The 19,450-nt window shown below is 39.9% G+C and overlaps 1 protein-coding gene across 1 annotated transcript; it reads left to right on the top strand.

The window, feature by feature from the left end:
* The first annotated feature begins 2,888 nt into the window (after positions 1–2,888).
* On the top strand, positions 2,889–17,045 carry wbp1la (WW domain binding protein 1-like a). The gene is made up of 4 exons (XM_044373220.1): positions 2,889–3,134; positions 5,333–5,435; positions 6,352–6,513; positions 15,486–17,045. The coding sequence occupies exons 1-4, from the start codon at positions 3,072–3,074 to the stop codon at positions 15,971–15,973; spliced, it is 816 nt and encodes a 271-aa protein (XP_044229155.1). The 5' UTR covers positions 2,889–3,071; the 3' UTR covers positions 15,974–17,045.
* The last annotated feature ends 2,405 nt before the right edge of the window (positions 17,046–19,450 follow it).

The raw sequence follows: 19,450 nt of genomic DNA, 5'->3' as shown, positions 1-19,450 counted from the left end.
GGATTACGTTATTTTAATTCACATGAAAAACAGAAAAAACTAAATAATGCATTTCTTTATCCTGTTATCACACAAGCTGAACACAGCTTTGGACCAGGAGGCAGCAAAACAGAGGACAGTCCTTCAGTGTGACCCTGCAGTGTGATTGGATCTCAAAGCATCCTCAATGCATCGTGGGTTTGTTCACAACTGTACTTAGGGCTGTCCACTTGTGATCGGATCACCTGAGACACATGTTAATGCTAGGTGTAAACAGGGCCTATAGATCCAGCTTTAGTCATTTTAAGCTACTATGTGTTAGGACTATAAATTCCATACTTTGGCCCCATCTAGTGGTAGCATCAAACACATACACTCAGGCCACTGACTAAGCCGTTCACACATATGGACTTAAAAGCTGGGACAGCTATAGGCTGCTATTCACTGTGAATGAGATCAGAGCCCAGCTACACTACAGATGGAAGTTGAGAAGGCTCAACTTTATGCAAATATCCTCTGACACAATGTGAGCAACAACCTGGCAAGAGCCAATCATGCTCGTGATTCCTGTGAAAACAGAAGAACAGAGTTGTCTACTGTTTGAAACAAAATGGAGGAAAAGATTCTCTGTGATGTGTCTTTAATGAGCTATCAGAATCTTAAAAAGAAGAACAACGTGGAAACCAATTGCTGACATTGTTGGTTCATTATCGGCTACGTCAGAAAACAACTGTACAACAACAGAGTATGTATATTATTTGCTCAAAGCAACATACACGCACAGCAACAGAACCAGAGACTGCCTGCTACTTTGAATCTGTATGTCAACATACTGTTAGGGTGTAATGTGTGCCGCGCCACCAGGCACACCTGTTTGAACCCTCCCCCTCCTAAAAGGAATTTTCAAGTAAGAAAAAAGATTCAATTAAATTTGTACAATGTGTGAAAATTCATTGTGAGAACTGAGGACAGTTTCCTCTGACCGATTACACCATGTATGTAAGGTGCAGCTGTACCTGAGGAGAGTCTTGGAGATCATGTGTCTGAGGAACATGACAATTGCTTTGGGGTTCCACAAGGGAGCTGCCTTGGTCATTGCCTTGGTCTTGCCATTATTATTCTCACTGTACATGCTGCCACGTGGTGATATCATCAGAGAGCACAATGTATGTTTCCATAGTTACGCGGATGACACACAACTGTACATCTCTGCTGAACCAAATAATGCCACAGCTATAACTTCCATTACTACGTGCCTTCTGGCAATAAATAAATGGATGAGAAATCATTTCTTAAAGTTAAATGAGGACAAAACTGAAATCCTACCAGTCGGCCCCAAAACAAAAAGAGAAATGCTGTATAATAATCAGGGGAAATTTAACTCCCTGGGTTAAATCTGAGGTTACAAGTCTTGGCATTATCTTAGATTCAGATCTAAGCTTCAGGTCACACATTAACAAGGTGACAAAAACATAATTTTTCCACTTTAGAGACATAGCTAAAGTACGACCATTTTAGCAGTTTTAGCTGCTCTGCACTGGTTTCCTTTAACATTTAGAATTGAGTTTAAGTTCCTCCTCCTTACATACAAAGCCCTCAATGGGCTAGGACCAAGCTACATTGCTAACCCTCGTTAGCTATATGCCCTCAAGAACACTGCAACCATCTGCTGCTGGTTTATTGGAGATTCCAGCAACTGCCAAAAGAAAATCGGGGATGCAGCCTTTGTCCATTGTGCCCCCAAACTGTAGAACACACTATCGATAGATATCAGAGAGGCCAGCTTGCTAAACATTTTTAAAAGAAAGCTAAAAACGTATTTCTTCACCTTAGCCTTTAACTAGCTTTTGTCTCTGTCCCCTGCATTATGATCTTGAGACTGGGGTCAATAGAGGCCCACAGCTCATTTTTGCCCCATGGCCCCCAAGAGGGTTAATCCAGCCCTGCCCTGGACATGTTTGAGTGTGTCACAGATGATAAAACAACTGTTTATTTGTGTCATATTTCTTTTGAATAACAAAGATTTAGGTGAAAAGCTGAATGAGGGTAGTCTTGAAGGGCTAAACAAAAGGCCAAGGCTCAACTCAGAGTTCAGAAATATTCATTTTGGGGACTTGAAAGTTAGATGGATGCTTGTTGGTAATGGCTGAATTGTGGATGACTTCTGGTGCTCTCTTAGGAAACCTCTAGCAGATCCCTCAAGCTGGTGGAACAGAACTTCACCATTCTCATCCTAACCCACAAAATGGCACAAATGTGGACATATGACATGGCACATGAGTAGTGCATGTCAATGTGAAGCATTTGAAAAACATCTGTTTATGTATTCACAAATCATTAGTTTGGAGTTTTCTGTGGCTTCTGACAGACATTTTTGTAGCCTTGGCAACCAATGGCATCCTATAATCTAAATTGAAAGTTACCAGTATTTAACAGAACTAACAGACGTTGGATTATTTGCAGTGAATATATCCTTGTTAAAATGATAGCAAATTCAATTATAGCAATTATGGCAAATCCAATCAAATAACAAATTAAAGGACGGATTCAGCCAATATATAAACAAATAAAATAATACATTTTCTTACGAACCTGTATCTGTAACTATCCATGCAGATAACCCATAGACCTTACAATGACTTTTTCCATTGGAACTACTTTCTGCACAGGAAAATACTCCCTATTTGACAGCACGCTGAGTCATTACCTGATTCACTGGCTAACTGGTTAAATAATTATTATCAGTATATATTGGCGATTCCTATTCAATCTTTCCGCTGCCTTCCCTTATAATGGTAAACTGTTGAATACTGATGTAAAGTTGAAGCCGCCTCTCTAGTGACAGATGACGTGCAAGTCGACGAAAACATCGTTTTAGATTGACGACAGAAAGAGCCAATGGCTGCCGAAGAAGCGACGACATTCATGAATGGACCAATGGCAGAGAGCTAATGCATTCCCAGGAAACAATTGTTTAAGTTTAGCTGGACTTGTTTTGTTTTGGTTAACCTCCGAGGCCGAGGTTTTTATCACAATGTAACGGTTAATTACAGTTTGGTGGTTCAGAAGTTTTAGTTTCTAATATTTTTGCAATGGGGTCACCGAAGTTCAACGTAGGAGAAGAAAATTCAGCGACGGCAGCCACAATCGCAGAGGTAACAGTTAGCCGACAGTTTGGCTGTTAGCTAAAATTAACTTAGCTAGCTTGTTAGCTATATTAACCTGATGTTGACTGACCAAATAAGCTTTTTTCATTCTTTGGTTGTTGGCTACAAGCTTGTGGGTTGAATATTGAAAGCTTCCTTGTAACTTAGGCCAGTTTCAGAACTCACTACATTAGTCACAGACAGGGGTTTGCAGTGCTTATTAAAAATGAAAGTTAACGTAAGTCCTAGTCCAAAGGCTAACCGTGGTAACGTTAGCAGGGATGGGCGATAGCACATATTTTGATTTCCTGATAACGTTAAATAATACTGGCCGTTTGTTGATATCTTACCGTAATTCCTTAGCCTGCTTGGACTGTCATATATTATGTACGGCGGACGTAGATCGGAACTAACAGCTATGCATATTATTGCAAATGAATATATAACTAAATGTAGTCATGGAATTATAGCACATTTTTCACTCAAAGATTAGCAGTGAATAAACGTATTAGTTACATCCTTCAATTGTAGTGATAGCTGTTGCTGTTGGTGGTGATCCTTAGGGCCATACAAACAGACCTACAGCATACACTGGTTTCTGCTATAATGTTACCCTACCTAAATACATGTGGAAATAGATATCATGATACAGCACTGGCAATATAGCTGACATTCCTAATCAGTTCACATAATCTGATCTAAGAATATGAAAAAAGGACTAATCAGTGTTGGCACTATCAATATGTTTAAGATTGATCCATTAGTCGCTCATGGTAGTAATATTTGCAACTATTTACTATCAGCAAATCTGGAAAATAGTGATGAATGAAAATGAGTAGGAATGTGCTGGTATCAAATTTACCTGCTGCAATTAATGTAGGTAAAAAATATCACAGTAAACGGTATTATCACGATAATCATAATCAAGTCCTACTATCAGTGGTAAAATATAATTAAATGACTTCAAGTTAACACTATGATTGCCTTGGTTTGTTTTCACTGAACAGCAGTCTGTGTTTTGAAGCTTTGTTGGACTCTGTGAAAGAAAGAAATCATCAAAAACAGTTTAAACTCTGTAAACAAAAGTAGGTTGTTCAAAGTTTAAGAGGGTTAAGAGGAAATCACTGAAAATGCAGTGTCTGTGTCTCTTGGACTCTATGAACCAGTTCATATTTTGGAAATTCATGAATTGTTCCTGATGAAATTGATCAGTTGATTCCTGGAGTGCAAGAACTTTGTAATAAGTGTTGTCTTCTGCACACAGATCATAATAACAGTTAAAGGGGGCTCTTACAGGCCACTTATGGCTAAACAAAATCAAACTGCTGATGAAGGCAGGAGAGCTGCTCTGTGTTCACGGAGTCCTCTGAAATGACGATAATCACAGTAGTGATGGTAATAGAAATGGTTGGTGGTATTGATATCGTCAGATGTTTCACCACGGTAGTCGAAAGGAATACTAATCTATCTAATCATACTAATCAGTTAGCTGTATTACTGTCAAAGCAGATATGAATGTGTAGAAATAGTCTTTGCTTGCAGAGGATTACACTGCTGCAGATAGAACTGGTAGTTTAACGTATGAGCACATCCACAGTAGTTTGTGCCTGAGGTCAGACTTTAGCAGCAGTGTTTACCTGACTATAAGCTCATCTGAGGCCCTGGCATCAGATGAGCTAGAGTTGAAATGATTGTTTGGTTAATTAATTAGTTGATCCACAGAATTGCAACTATTTTGATAATGGATTAATCATTTAGGTAGGCGAGGGCAGGGCTACGTTATATATTTACTGTGTTTTTCTAATGTGTTTGCATCACAGGAAAGCTTGTTTTTATGCTTTGATCATAACATCCTGTAACAATGGTGTTATTAACAAGGTGCACATACAATTTGCATGGTACACTGTAAGGACGTAATGAGTGTATGGTAATATTTATAATCAGAAATAAAGAGGGTGTAGTGCTAAATAGGGCGTTAAATAGTATGCAGCTACTGTCTGGTTAATGATATGATAGTAAATTTTCAGAGGTTTGCAAACCATTTAATCTCACTGGTTTATAATGTGTTTGTGATGCAAGTGTTATGGTTAGTAATACAAAGAAACATGCATGCATGTCTTGTTGTCACTGTGTCCTAATGCTGTATGTTGTTTCTATAGCGTCCTCAATCCCATGTGTGACAGAGTGGTATGTTTGTGTGTTTACAGGCTAAGTTGGTGTGTCTGGGAGTAAACAACCAGAGCTACATCTGTGAGTTGGGTCACTGCTGTGGAGAGACGCAGTGCTGCAGCTACTACTATGAACTGTGGTGTGAGTTACCTAAACTCTTCTTGATTCATTCTCTGAGTGTTCGGTCCTTCTTCATGCAACTTATATATATAAATAGCATGAAACAGGATAACACAAAACTAAGCACATCATTTTGTAAATTCACACTGCACCGGTTCGTATGATGAGAAACTATATTTTCATTCTATCCAACAAATATTACACTTTATGGTAAAGAAAGTTTGAAATGCAAGAAAGGAAGCAAGTAGAAGGAGGAGCTGATGTTTCATAAAGGTCAGGAATGGTACCAGTTAGGTGAGTGGAGCCGGGCCCTGTGTCTAATCTGTCACTCACAATCTGCACTTGTTTACCGTTTGTGCTGCTACTGCTTGGCTGCCCGGTTGTCTCTCATGTTACAGAAGCTCACATCTGCTATTTAATAAGAACTCCCGGCCCTTCAGACACTTACTTGTCTTTTTTTTCATTTAAGCGTTCACTTTGTAACTCAAGTTTTTTGATAGCAAGAACATCAAAGCCAACCAGTGGCAATAGCCAAAGATTGAATAAAAACCTCACAGTCTTAAACCAGTGAAGGGCTGTTAATAGTAACTAAGACAGGGTGTCAGATTTCACTATGTTTTGAGCACTGACCTAATTGAGTGTCAAAGCACCCAATGAAAGTTGGCACAGAAGTAAAATAGAATTGTTTTTGCTTTTTTTTATTCAGGTAAACTTTTTCTATGGCTGTTTGTGTCACAACAGGAGTAAAAAAGTGATACATTTGAGATGTTTGGCTTATTTTGTCAATGAAAAAACAATTTAAAATGTGTTTATACTCAGCAAACTAAGGTATCAAAAAGTATTAGCTCAGATTTTAACAGTAATATCAAAAGTTTCAAATGATACAGAGCCTGACGTAAACATGTATTTATGGACATGTCCTGTGGGCTCCCTGCAGGGTTCTGGTTGGTTTGGACTCTGATCATTATTCTGACATGCTGCTGTGTGTGTCAGCACTGGCGTTCCAAGCAGCGCTTCCAGCAGCAGCGCCGGCAGAACGAGATCAACCTCATCGCCTACAGAGAGGCTCACAACAACTCTCACCTACCCCTCTATCTCAGTAAGTAGCTGTCTGTGGCATGCTGCTGCCTCTACACATTCCACACATAGTTAGTCTCTATCTCTCAGACACATTACCAACAGCACATCAAACGTGTTTTTAAATAGAATTGAAAGTAAATGATTCTGTCAGACTGAAACACCATCCCCCTGTGCCACTGCCAAGTAACAGCTCCATCGATACAACCTGCAGGGTTAAGACTGGTGCTGATCCAGCTCCTAATACAACACTCACACACTCTATGATCAACACACCAGACTGAACATGCATTTCAACTTTAATTGACCATTTATCTATTTGTCTGTAGATCCACACACATCACTGCTAAACCAGAGCTTTACCAGACTTTGTAGTCTTTGTGCTAAACAACATATTACCATTGTTAAAGGTATTGGTGAAACACTGTTTTTGTGCTGAAGAATTAGTGCAGATGGTGTAACCTAATAACTTTAAGTTATAGCCTACCATTTTTAAAGCTGTATTCATCATCTTTTCCTTGGTATGTTCTCCTTTAAAGGATCACGCAGGCATATTTTTCTTACTGTCAACAAATCCCATGAACAGATGAGAACTAACAACGTGTTAGTCCGTCTCTAAATTTTATTTTATTTAAGCAGGAGTAAAAGACTCATTGAGATTAAAAATTTCTTTTTCAAAAGTGTCCCGGCAAAGACCGGCAGCAGCACAAATAACACGGTTGCAGTCATTAAACAAACATATAAAAATTTAAAATAAAAACAAAGAACAAATTATAGAATTATAAAATATCAAAAAACATTCATCAACATTCAAAACAACAACAGGCGGGTGTGCCTGCTTCCAAGTCATTTAAAATGACATTAAATGTGTCCAGTGAGACCAGCTCCTGAAGATTCAGGTAATTTTGCAACTGATTCCAAGTTGAGGGAGCAGCATACTGAAACACCCTTTTTCCCAGTTCAGTACAGACTTTAGGGGCGGGTAATAGTAATAAATCCTAGGAGTGAAGAAAATAACTTCCCATACTTTTTTTGTAGGAAGTATATCCATAGGTAGGAAGGAAGCAGTCCAAGAATTGCCTTTATAAATAGGAAAATGCCAGTGGTTAAACGCACAATATGTCATTTCAGCCGCTAGTGGTCTCTCAATCAGAACAACCACAACACAGATGTATTATCTTGTATGTGTGTTAGTTACTCTTTGGTAGACGCAACCGTAACAGAAACACAACGCCGATGCATGCATCTTGTGCACTATACTCTTTGGTAGAGGAGTATGATGCCATTGACAGGCGACCAAATGAAACGGTCCATTACCTTGATTAAAATTACAGATTTCTCTGGGTTTGAAAATTGTTGGAAAGATTTGGGATAATGTAAGAAAGTACACAGCTCAACAAAATATATAACATAGGTCTAGTTGTTTTTAGACATTTTAATGTGGAATAATTACATATTATAGCTTTAAGTCTATGGGTGGACAAGGCAGACCATCCAACCTGAGCATACAAAGAGCAATGGTGTGTAAGGGCATGAGATTTGTAATAAATCTCAGTGCTCCATGGTAGACAGTATTGAATGCATGTAGGCATTGTGAAGATGCATGCATGCATATAACATTTCCATAGTCCAGCACAGACATAAAGGTGGCAGCAACAAGTCTCCTTTTGGCCTCGAAGGGAAAGCAAGACTTGTTTCTAGAATAAAAACTCAGTCTCAACTTCAGTTTTTTCTCCAGTTGCTGAATGTAAGGCTTAAATTAGAGAGAATCATCAATTATAATTCCAAGATACTTGTATTTAGGAACTCAATCTCAAAGCCCTGAAAAGGGGTGATAGATTGAAGGTTCAATGGCTTAGATTTTACATTTGAAAACATCATGAGTTTTGTTTTGTCAGCATTCAAAAGCAAGTTTTAAATCACACAGAGTACAATGTACAGTATTAAAAGCAAGCTGTAGCTGACGAAGAGCCTGGTTTGGTGTAGACGCAGAGCAGTATATCACAGTATTTACATTGGAAACATATTGATCAAGACTTATAAATGTAATGAATAGGAGTGGTCCCAGGACTGATCCCTGGGGCACGCCTGTGGATACACTAAGGGAGCTAGAAGTGATACCTTCTGCCTACACACACTGATATCTACCCGATAGACAATTTTCAAACCAACAGACAGTTTGTCCCGACAGTCCTAGTAGTCCTAGTAGATAAGAACTCTTTCAGTTATTCACTCACAAAGGATTCCAGAACCTTAACTAGGACAGACAGTTTTGAGATTGGCCTATAATTGTTTGGGACAGTAGGGTCACTCCCTTTCAACAGGGGAAGAACAAAAGCAGATTTCTATATAAGAGGAACGTCGTTAGTGTCCATGGAGGGATTAAAAAGACTTGTCAAAGGTGGTGCAATAAAATCAGCTGCTAGCTTTAAAAAGTAAGGCTCCAAGTTATCAGACCTGCTGATTTTTTAGTGTCTAAAGGTTTGAGGGCTTTAAGCACCCCTGAGACTGTAACCAGATTGAAACTAAAGGACTGACTTATGTAACATGACTGTTCCCTACTGTTCCCCTACTGTTTGTTCTGTAACAGAACAAACAGTAGGGGAATTTTCATGAGTAATGTTGAGAGAGTCGAACAAGGAACCTAAGGCAATAAAAAGCTCATTAAAATAATCAAGCATTTCAGACTTATCAGATATGTTATGAGGCCTTAAGAATGCATGGGGGAAGCTCTATGCTGTTTTTATTTCCAGCTAAGGATTTAATAGTCTTCAAGGATTTCAGGTGAAGTTTCAGCCGTGCATCCATTCCACAGTTGCCTGATTAGCAGCCAGTCTGAATCAAGACTTGTTTTCTTGGCTTTTGCTCATGCCTCATTGTGCTCATGAAGTGAGCTGAATAAATCTGAAGTGAACAATACGTTGTTTCGACACTCTACTTCCTGATAGAAGCATGCTTGTCAACAATGTCAGCAAAACTGTCATAAAAGAATTTCCAGGCATTTTCAACGTCAGCAATAAGGTAATTTTTCTCCCAATCAAAATGAAACAGGTCATGAAAAAACCCTTGTTACATAAAATGTTTGATGTCTCACTTTATAATAACGTGTTGCTTGGTTTTAGGAATTTTTGTATTTCTAACTGAGGCAACAACAAAGTGGTCACTAATGTCATTTGCAATTACAGAAGTAGCTGTTTATTTATGAAGAATATTGGTTAGGATTAGATCAATCCGAGATAATTTTTCAGATTAGATCTTGTGGGGCGGTCACCAATCTGAAAGAGATTTAGCAATAGCCAGTTCTAGTTTAGATCTCCAAACAACAATTTCATTAAAATTCAATCATGATAGAAGCTGCATTAAGGACGGTAGAGCACCACTGACAGCCAAAGGTGTCCTTTAGCAACCAGTATTTCCCTTATATTCATTTATGAGTGCTGCTGCTAAAATTTTACATGGCCATTAGTATCAATGGGCTACTAATGATTTTCACTCACACAGTGAGTCATCAACTAGTGCATCAAATCCCAGAATCCTCCCTCTCCTCATTCCACAAAGAACATCCACATGAAAGGTACTTTTATACAAGTAGCATACCTCCTTTAAGGAATAAGGCAGTGCATTATGTGTGTGATTGAGCGAGTGGAGAGAGTTAGCCACAGACAGTGAATGCAAGCAGAGCACAGCAAAAGGTTAGCAGTAAGTTGTCAGTCTGACAGTAAATGTACAGTACAGACTACAGTGTGTCAGTTAATAAATGCTGCAGCTTCTCAAGACCAAGAAAAGTCACATTTGTTGTTTCCCCAACTGCTGGAAAAGTGAAGGGGGTTAGCTCCAAAGTTAGCAACAATGGGTTAGCCTAACCTGACCAGGCTTACCTAAGGTGGACCAGCTATTCTCATTTTAGTGTCAGTCTCAGCAGCTCCTGAACAGAGAGCAGAGAAATGTCTGGCTGCTGAGTCTCTCCCAAGTTTTGCTCAGCATCCCCCTGCCCCTACATATCCTCGCCACTCCAAAGCAGTCAATCAAGAGGAAACACTGACAGCTTTTTAGAGACCTCAAGATCAAGAGCTAAAAATTCGATTTGTTTACTCAGTGATATAGAGAGAAGCACATTCACGTGAAACCAACTTTTGATTAAGATTGCAACACCCCCGTCCCTTTTGGGTTGGTCAGTCCTATATACATTATAACCATCAATACTGATATCCTTGTTCTGAACAGATTTGCTTAGCCAGGTTTCAGATAAAACATCAGCATCAGTTGTGTGTGCCCAAATGTGAATCATATCCATTTTAGCAATCAAACTGTGTACATTCAAATGAATGAAACCAAGACGAGTCCCTGATTTAGTTTTAAAACTTAGCAGAATCTAGGCCTGGATTAGGTTGGGCATTCCCAGAAATCAGTAGCAACAGAACAATTAGACACCACTGCTTGAGTGGTTTACTGGAGGATTCATTCTTATTATTAACTTTTAGTACAAAATTGTGAAGACAGCTTATAGAAATGTTAAAATTGTCTTGAAGAGCCATGACACTGATCAGACAGGCGAAGTCCACAGAGTCAGAGGAGAAGAACAGCGACAGGGTTAACGATGCCCAGCGCACAGCCAGATGCGCTCGTTTCCTGTCATGTTGTATCCGGATTTGAGAGATTACGAGTGAGAGAGGATTTGAGAGCACTGCACAGGAATAGTCATTCCCGTGGAGGCTTCCACCAATGCTGCATAAAATTAATAAACGCAGTACAGCAAAGAGCAGTGACATTGTGCATTTCAATCCTGGGAATCGGGGTAATCCAATAAGAGCACTGGAGATTTAGGCTGCTAAAGAGAACCAACTCCAAAACCCAACCAGGCAGCCAAGTTTAGGCTCGTTAGGACACAAGTCAGATGCCGCACAGTCAATAAAAGCAAAAGAGATGCTGAAGGAAACAGCTGACCGGTGGTGTGGTAGGGAGCAGTATATTGAAGAAATCCAGGTCAGTGCTGTAAAATCCCATCCAAGTTTTTCATCCTCCTGAATTAGACAATGACGTTGTGCGATGTCTCACATAAACAGGAAACCAAGCCCAGTGAAGCAATGTGGTGGATAAATGAGTTAAAATCAGGACCAGCCAGGGACTAAAACAATAGACAATTTAAAACACCAGTATCAGAAAGAAGCACTTTCCTTTATCATGAGAAGTTTGGGACCATCTAAATCAAGCTTTGAGTCCACATCCCAGCTCCATGAGGTGAACAGGCTCCATGGTCCAAACACACAGAGCGGTCCAGGTCCTCCAGAATCGAGAACGTGAGCCACACTTCACATATGATCCAAGTTTAAGCTGAAACAGGTGAGAAGTGGTGGTATTATTTTCCAATCAACTCAAAGATTTATCCAGTAATTTTTCAGAAACAAGAGATATCACTCAGTCATCACTAGAACAGTCACACAGATCAGAGGAGGCTCGTCCATAGAGGAAGGGGAGGTTGCTCCTCCTCCGTTTTTGAGAGGCAAGAGGGAGATCAAAATATAAAAAAAGAGTAATTGGTAAAAATAAACCATTACCTAATCTCAGTATCCTTATTAAATGATTCTTCTCTGTTCTTTGGAAAAAAAATCCATTATTTCAACAGTGACACCTGCAGGGCAAGCAAAAGGGGAAAGGTCAGTGTGTGTGGGGTGGTGAGAGGAGAACAGAGGATGACGAGCTCCTGCTGTCCTCCTTAGAGCGGGATCTCTTAAATGAATTTAATGTACTTGATTTTTTTTCATGCTAATCTGTTATTAGCCAAAACATGTAAATTATCACTGCAAGGGAGGACGTCCTCCCTAACCAATTAACAACCAGAATACAATATTGAACAATGACAGTTTCCAAATTTTATCTTCAATTCTCTACCACTGTATGTGGTAGCCACAGCATGACCAGAGGGAAGCACAGCCAGCTAGCCGCCCAGCTAACATTAGCCCCGGCTCTCCATGTGGATCCCACTGGAGCACCGAGCCCTGGTTTGTTATTCAGGTTAAGTGGGAAGAAGCAGCGGGTCTGACGAGCAGCTTGAGTGAAGTGGAGCCTGCTGAGGAAGCACCAGGACCAGTCCATCGAGGGAAGCACAGTCAGGTGGTTGAGGGGAAGGCGACATATCGGCCTCTCATAATCGGCAGAATTCGCCGATGCCGATATTTCATTTTAGAGCTTTTATCAGCCGATACCAGTGACGTGCTGATAATGTCATGCATCCCTAGTTGATAACTACGGTTTTTAGTTTTGCTATGCTGCTCAACACAATGAGCTCAGGATTTATCAGGAGGATGGCTGCTTCACTCCAAATAGTTTCACTGTTTGAACCTGGACTCTGTGTGTGTAACAGCTGACCTAGTGGACGTCTAGAAAAACACATATCATTAATTAACATTAGATCCTGACCGATCCTGTCAGCGTGTCGGAGATCTAAATAATCGGTGAAGTTACGCTGCTGCGCCTCATGCGTAAATGTGCATAGCGTCTCTCAATGGAGCGATGCAGCTGTGGGGAGATCACTGCGTATAACTCTGTATTTGTATTAACAAAAATCAATAGGACGGGCATTTGATTTTGATGAGGGGGCACGGTGCATTGTATATTTGTTTGTCCTGTCATTAAACAAGTTGAACGCAGGTTTGGACAGAGGTTACACAGACCCCTGGTCCTCCCACCGGTTAAAAACAACAACGAATTTGGTCTTTGCAAATGGAAATGATATCTGTGTTTGTTTGCATATAGAGCGGGGAAGTGAGATCCGACTGCAAGTGGTCACTCAAGACACTTGTGGAGACACATGTTGATGCCAGGCATAAACAGATGTACTTAGAGCTGATCAGATCACCCGAGATGAACGTTAATGCCAGGTGTAAACAGGGCCTATAGGTCTTTGCACGGCCCTGCATTTGAATATAAGAACATAACATGATTTAAGAACATAAGAAAGTAGAAATAACATGACGCCACTGACACAGACATATATGGACAGGTAGAGACATGCTGCCATCTTGGAAGGGAGGAAGACTTCATCATACTCACTACCATTTAAAGTGCTTTACACTGCATACCAACATTCACCCGTTCACACACATGCTCATACACTGATGGCAGAGGCTGCCATGCAAAATGCCAACCTGCTCATCAGGAGTTCTAATATTAATTCACACACACACACTCACACACTGATGGCACAGCCTTCGGGAGCAATTTGGGTTTTGTAAATGTTCAGTAGTTTCATTCTCATTACATTTGTCAATAGGGCACTTTTCAGTTTTAACATAACAGCCCCACTTGACGACTGTTCAGACTGCTAGTCTCCTAACTGACATGAGCCACATAGTGTCTCATTTACTTTCTGATAAGCTTTTACTAAAAATATTTTTAATACATACCTGTGAGTCAGATTCATCTAAATTTGTGTAGGGGAAAACGCCACCATACATGTTATCACACAGTTTAATATATATATTTTTGCTGGGCATTTCCACCCAATCAATATTTAGATGTACAACCTTAGTCATTAAGTCACTACACATACGTTAATAATATGGAATAGAGCTGCTCGCACGTCCTTTTTTTTCGGTCCAGCTCAGGGCTTCACCGATCCACATCACATTTCTTTTGATGCCTCATGCAATGTTTTTACAAAAAGCTATCTTTAATTTTAAACACAGGTCTACAGCTCGGAGGCCTCCATCTTTTTGACTTTTATACAGTAACTGCCTCTTTGTGACTTCTCTAGTGGTTCCCCATATCAAGTTGACTGCCATTTCATTTATTTTCTTTATTGTTTGTTCTTTAGGAGGGGAAAAAAGGGTAGCTAAAAACAACAATTTGGATAGAACAAAAGTATTTATTATTAAAATTCTAGTTTTATAACTATTTGATTTATTTTCACATTTTTGTAGTTCCTCTTTTATCTCCCTTTCCTTGCCATCCCAGTTTTTTTCATAGCAGTTTTTATTATTAAAATCCTCATGTCATTTCTATCGTGGACATTAATCACAGGTCATGTGTCTTCTCTTCCAAACCAGACTCTTTCTGTTTTGTTATGGTTTAGTTTGGCACATGCAGACTGGAAGAACCACTGAACCGCCACTCTTTGGGCTAGTGAACGACGCGTTTCACCTCTGAGCCACAGTTTCCCCGATACTTGTGACTTGTAACTTCTCTTCCCTGTCTGTGGCTCTCAACCTCAACCCCATTGGTTCCTACTGGGGACGTAAAATCTGTAAAGCTACATTAAATGATTTTTTTTCTTTTTTCTTGGCTATGTGGCATCAGTAGAACAAGCTTAAAAACAACATTTTATCTGTGTCAATAACTGACATATTATCAATTTAGGAAGTTGTTATGCCAAATGTGTTAGCACACAGTCACCTATTTACACATACAGTGCACAGAGCAACATTAGCATTCATTTTTAGTTGTGTTTGTGTCCAACCAACGAATGTAAGTCCAATATTCACTCTCCTTTTAGCTCTGGTTAGGTCTCCATCAACTCCAGTTAGCTGTGAAATGATCCACTGTGATCACCAGGTTGATGAGAGCAGAGATGAAAAACCAAAACAATGAACTAAAAGAAGCTAAAACAGATAAAGAGCTGAGGAGAACTACAGAGCTGGTGATAATTCTCTGTGGGTTCATTACTAAGACCAACCCACTTTCACATTTGATCCAGTGTTGTTGTCACACACTGTCCAATACTGATCACTGACACACAGGACAGTTTGCGGGATTTTTGATCCGACACACCTGTCACTAAGCCTTTACAAGTGCAAGAACCTTTTTAAAATTACATCCATTATTAATGTAAAAAAATATTGATTAGTACAGCTGTAAACTCTACAATTCTGTTGTGATTGTGAGGGCTAGTGCTTGGCTCTCTATCAACCAGCTCTTCATTGTACCTGACTGAGAACGACTGAGGTACTGACATATTTGTCATTTTTTCATACTTCTATGTGATGTGTTATTTTCCAGGATTCTTACCCACCTACCTGCTGCCAGCCTATGAAGAGGCAGTTGACCACCCTGCCACACCTCCTCCACCCTATACCCCTCTCCAGTCAGCACTTCCACCCACAGACCCACCTGATGAATTGCCCTGCCCCCACTCAGCTGTCTCCATCCCCAGTGATGCTGATGCAGAGCACCCTGCTACTCCAGGGGCTATGCAGACCAACCTTCACAGCGCTTACAACCCCAACAAGGACTCGACACCGGGCAGGTACCGGCGCTTCACCGGGGATTCTGGGATCGAAGTGTGCGATGGCCAGGACCTGTGGGATCAGCACAGCCTTTTAGAAAGAGAAGAAGAGACAGAGGCAGAAGGGGTTGGTCAAATGGAGGACCTATGTGATCGCTGTGGTCCCAAGACCTGTGAACACAGCCATATCAGTGATGCAGTCATTCATGACAACACAGATGGACAGACAGCTGTGGATACAGAGCCACAGTCTCTTAGGTAATCTGAAACAAAACTCTGCAGCAGTAGCTGATGCAATATTCTACCTTTGGTGCTCAGGGGTTTGGTCCATATGTACATGTATATGTTTGACTAACACCAGTGTGTGTGTGACAGGTCTGGAGACAAATGTAAGGTATGACTAAACAATTTCCAATAATTTAAAGCTAAATTATGCAACTTTTTAAAGCTTTGCTCAGTTGTTTTCAGAGTTAAAACACTTGCACGTACCTAAAGGGGCTGCTGCTCTGTCACCGGCTGTAGCATTTTACTAGTAAAGTAGCTGTGAGGGTTGTGCTATATCATCATGTATACCCTGAAATGATACAGTGGTAGCTAGAGCTTGACTGTCTTCATTTCTGCGGCCAATATCAATATTTGAGCATTTGAAAAGTCAAATGTATTTTTACATAAACAAACATTTCTGATAAGGATCCCCTTGGATTTGAATATTAAAGAATAGCAACAAGATATGTAGTGTTTTACATTTTCCAGTGTGAAAATAATCTTGTCAGTGCTCTCTGGTGGACAAACTCTGCAATGGAGACATTGTTTGTAAGCGGCCTCAAACATATCTTTGACATTACTATACTGACATTTCTTATTACTATTCCTGTTACTAATCAGCTGACACATACACTGATACAGATTTATCTATGATAAGTTAATATCGGCCTGCTGATTATAGATCGGGCTCTATTTGGTAGCAGTCTTTAATATCTCAGGGTGTATTAGGGCATTTTAGCAAATCAATGAGTAGGACTGCTTCAGGGTTTCATTAGATTTTTCTAAAATTGTTCTTATTTTTAAATCAATGTGGGAAGTACCTTGACTTATCAAATTTTCTGGATTAACCATAAGCAGACATTCCTGTTATTGTCCATAGGCAGTTTCTCAATAGATTTTCTCAATAGGTTTTGAGCGGCTGTGGCTCAGCAGGTTGTCCACTAATCGTAAAACGGGTGGTTCGATCCCCAGCTCTTGTAGTCCACATGTCGTAGTGTCCTTGGGCAAGATACTGAACCCCTAATTGCTTCCAAACGCTGTGCCATCAGTGTGTGTATGATTAGAAACTCCTCCTGATGAGCAGGTTGGCACCTTGCATGGGAGCCTCTGCCATCAGTGCATGAATGTGTGTGAATGGGTGAATGTTGGCATGCAGCGTAAAGCACTTGGAGTGGTCAGAAGACAAGATTAGAAAGGTGCTATATGCAGTCCATTCACCATGTATCCATCTCCCCAAAGATTTACTATATCACACTATATCATTATCCCCATATGAAGTTACATATATTGTAACAGGATTTTATCCATATCACCCACTCCTACTAGCTGTGGTTTAGAACAAATTCATTTTAAAAGGAACTTTCAGGGGTTTAACACACAGTGTCATTGCTTTGTCCAAACAAGCACAACAAGCACTGAACAGCAGCTTCACTGTAGCTAAACAGACAGATACAGATAGCTGTCCAGTGCAGGTCATTTGAGTGCAACATACCAGCTGTCTGCAGTTATGCTGTATGTTCACTTTATAAGACTTATTTTGACACGTAAGAGTTGCCACACATGGTGACGGATAATCAGAGACACAGTAGTCAGGTTGAAGAGACCTTGTGACTTGTTCTCGACAACACAGGTTTGGAGTCTTGTTTGGAGTCAGCGAAGCTGATGACAGAGAAACAGCCCCCAAACGCCCCTCCTTTTTTGTTTGTTCATTACCATTTAAAAGATACATTTTGTAGCTTCTAAGGACATTTGCCACATGGTTGGAGTTTTGTGCTACATTTTTAATCCTTTGTTTCCTTTCATATTGATGCTGACAGGATCTTATTTCGACTCTCTTTATCTGTGAATGAAAAACTATTGTGACTTGACTTCAGTCAGTCACATCTCAGTCAAGTGAGGGTGGACACCAGACCCAAACACACCACCAGCTACCACCATCTGTGCAATGAAGCAACTGAAATCAGATTTGACACCGTTGCAATTTAACTGGCATTGTCTCTCTTTACCAGTGTTACAGTTTTAGGGTTTTATTGCAGAATCTGGAAAACATTGTCAACGTGAAATTAGTAACTTTGCATTTTGGGTTACTTTCAATTGTAAGAATGGTGACAATACAGAATATTGTGAAAACTCCAATCATGCTGAAATGCCCCTTTTATAAAAGTTTTTAAGAACCATAAGTATTTATTGTATTGAAGACCTGCAGCATACTGTTGCTTATCACTAGCATATTTGTACAATACTCCAGTTCTCATTTTAGTAAATAATCAGTTTTCATGAACCCTTGTATGAGTCTCCAGTCACCTGACACACTGGTGTTATATGAGGCATTTTTCAACCAGGCCATAGTGCCATAATGTGTATCTTTATGTAGCCTTTCAGTAGAGAATGTTTAAGTGAACTTAATCAAAGCTCTGGAGTCTGTTTGACTCTTAGTAACCCTCCAGTGTACTCAATGATAGATTGATCATCATTTAATCAATGTTTTATTATGCAGGATTTGTTTTGTACTTGTAGTTTGCCAAAAAGTTGCACACATCAGCTCTGGGTTAAATACTGCAGAAAGCTGTTCCTGAATTGAGAACTACAGATTCAAGATATATTAAATATCTAAAAACAATACCAGCATCAGGATGCTTTTGCAGTGAAGATGTAATGAATGTGGACTGAGACAGCTCTCAAGGACATGGTTTTGTGTTGCAGAGTGTTGATCGGGCTCCACAAGTGTCTGTACACAAAGGGAATGACTGACATAGTGCAGCTCTTGGAAACACTCCGTTTGTAAATGTATCAGGCTGTTGGGAAGCTGGCAGTGAAAACCAGAATTTACTGTGCACTGAGGGATTTTTTTCTACAGTTGAATCAGTCGAGCACTTTTCCACATATGCAGCATTGTGGTCAGTGGACAGTGGTCCTCACCACCTGCTGTTATTCTCTTATATGCTCTTTATTATCTTCTGAATTAAATGATATTTTTATGCCACATTTTGTATGAAATATGGTTATTAAAAGTTACGGAGAACAACACACTGTATTACTGTGTTTTAGCAAAACAAAGCAAAACTTTGTTGATATAGCACATTTTATTCCTGGGGAGAAATTCAGAAAAACAATTGGTCGCAAAGTACAAACACATGATGTAAATACAAAGTAGGAATGAGTGGGTAAGAGACAGTGTGACTGCAGTTCAGCAGGTTAAAAAGCTGTTTCATTGCGGAAATCACTGTACAAACATACAGACAACTATGTCATTTTAAACACAAACACTACAAAGCAAAATGCACATGAGATATCAGGAAATAATTAGTTTTTATGGAATTCTTTGAGTGAATAAACAGATGTTAGTTGCTGCTACATCCTCCATCCCACCAGCCGCTGACTGCACAAATGTCCAAGCTGTTACCAACTCACTTGGTACATGACCATATCATTTTAGTTTCCATACAAGTAAAATTGACAGTTTAGACTGACATTT

Source organism: Thunnus albacares, chromosome 14, assembly GCF_914725855.1.
Source record: "Thunnus albacares chromosome 14, fThuAlb1.1, whole genome shotgun sequence".
In the NCBI taxonomy this organism is placed as follows: Eukaryota; Metazoa; Chordata; class Actinopteri; order Scombriformes; family Scombridae; genus Thunnus; species Thunnus albacares.
The sequence above is the reverse complement of the archived record's forward strand: the minus strand, read 5'-3'. Positions and strand labels throughout refer to the sequence as shown.

Excerpts from the sequence above, each read along its gene's own strand:
- wbp1la (XM_044373220.1), top strand. The coding sequence starts at position 3,072 with ATGGGGTCACCGAAGTTCAACGTAGGAGAAGAAAATTCAGCGACGGCA. Across the intron at positions 3,135-5,332 it reads CGGCAGCCACAATCGCAGAG|GCTAAGTTGGTGTGTCTGGG; the intron begins GTAACAGTTAGC and ends GTGTGTTTACAG. Across the intron at positions 5,436-6,351 it reads CTACTACTATGAACTGTGGT|GGTTCTGGTTGGTTTGGACT; the intron begins GTGAGTTACCTA and ends GGCTCCCTGCAG.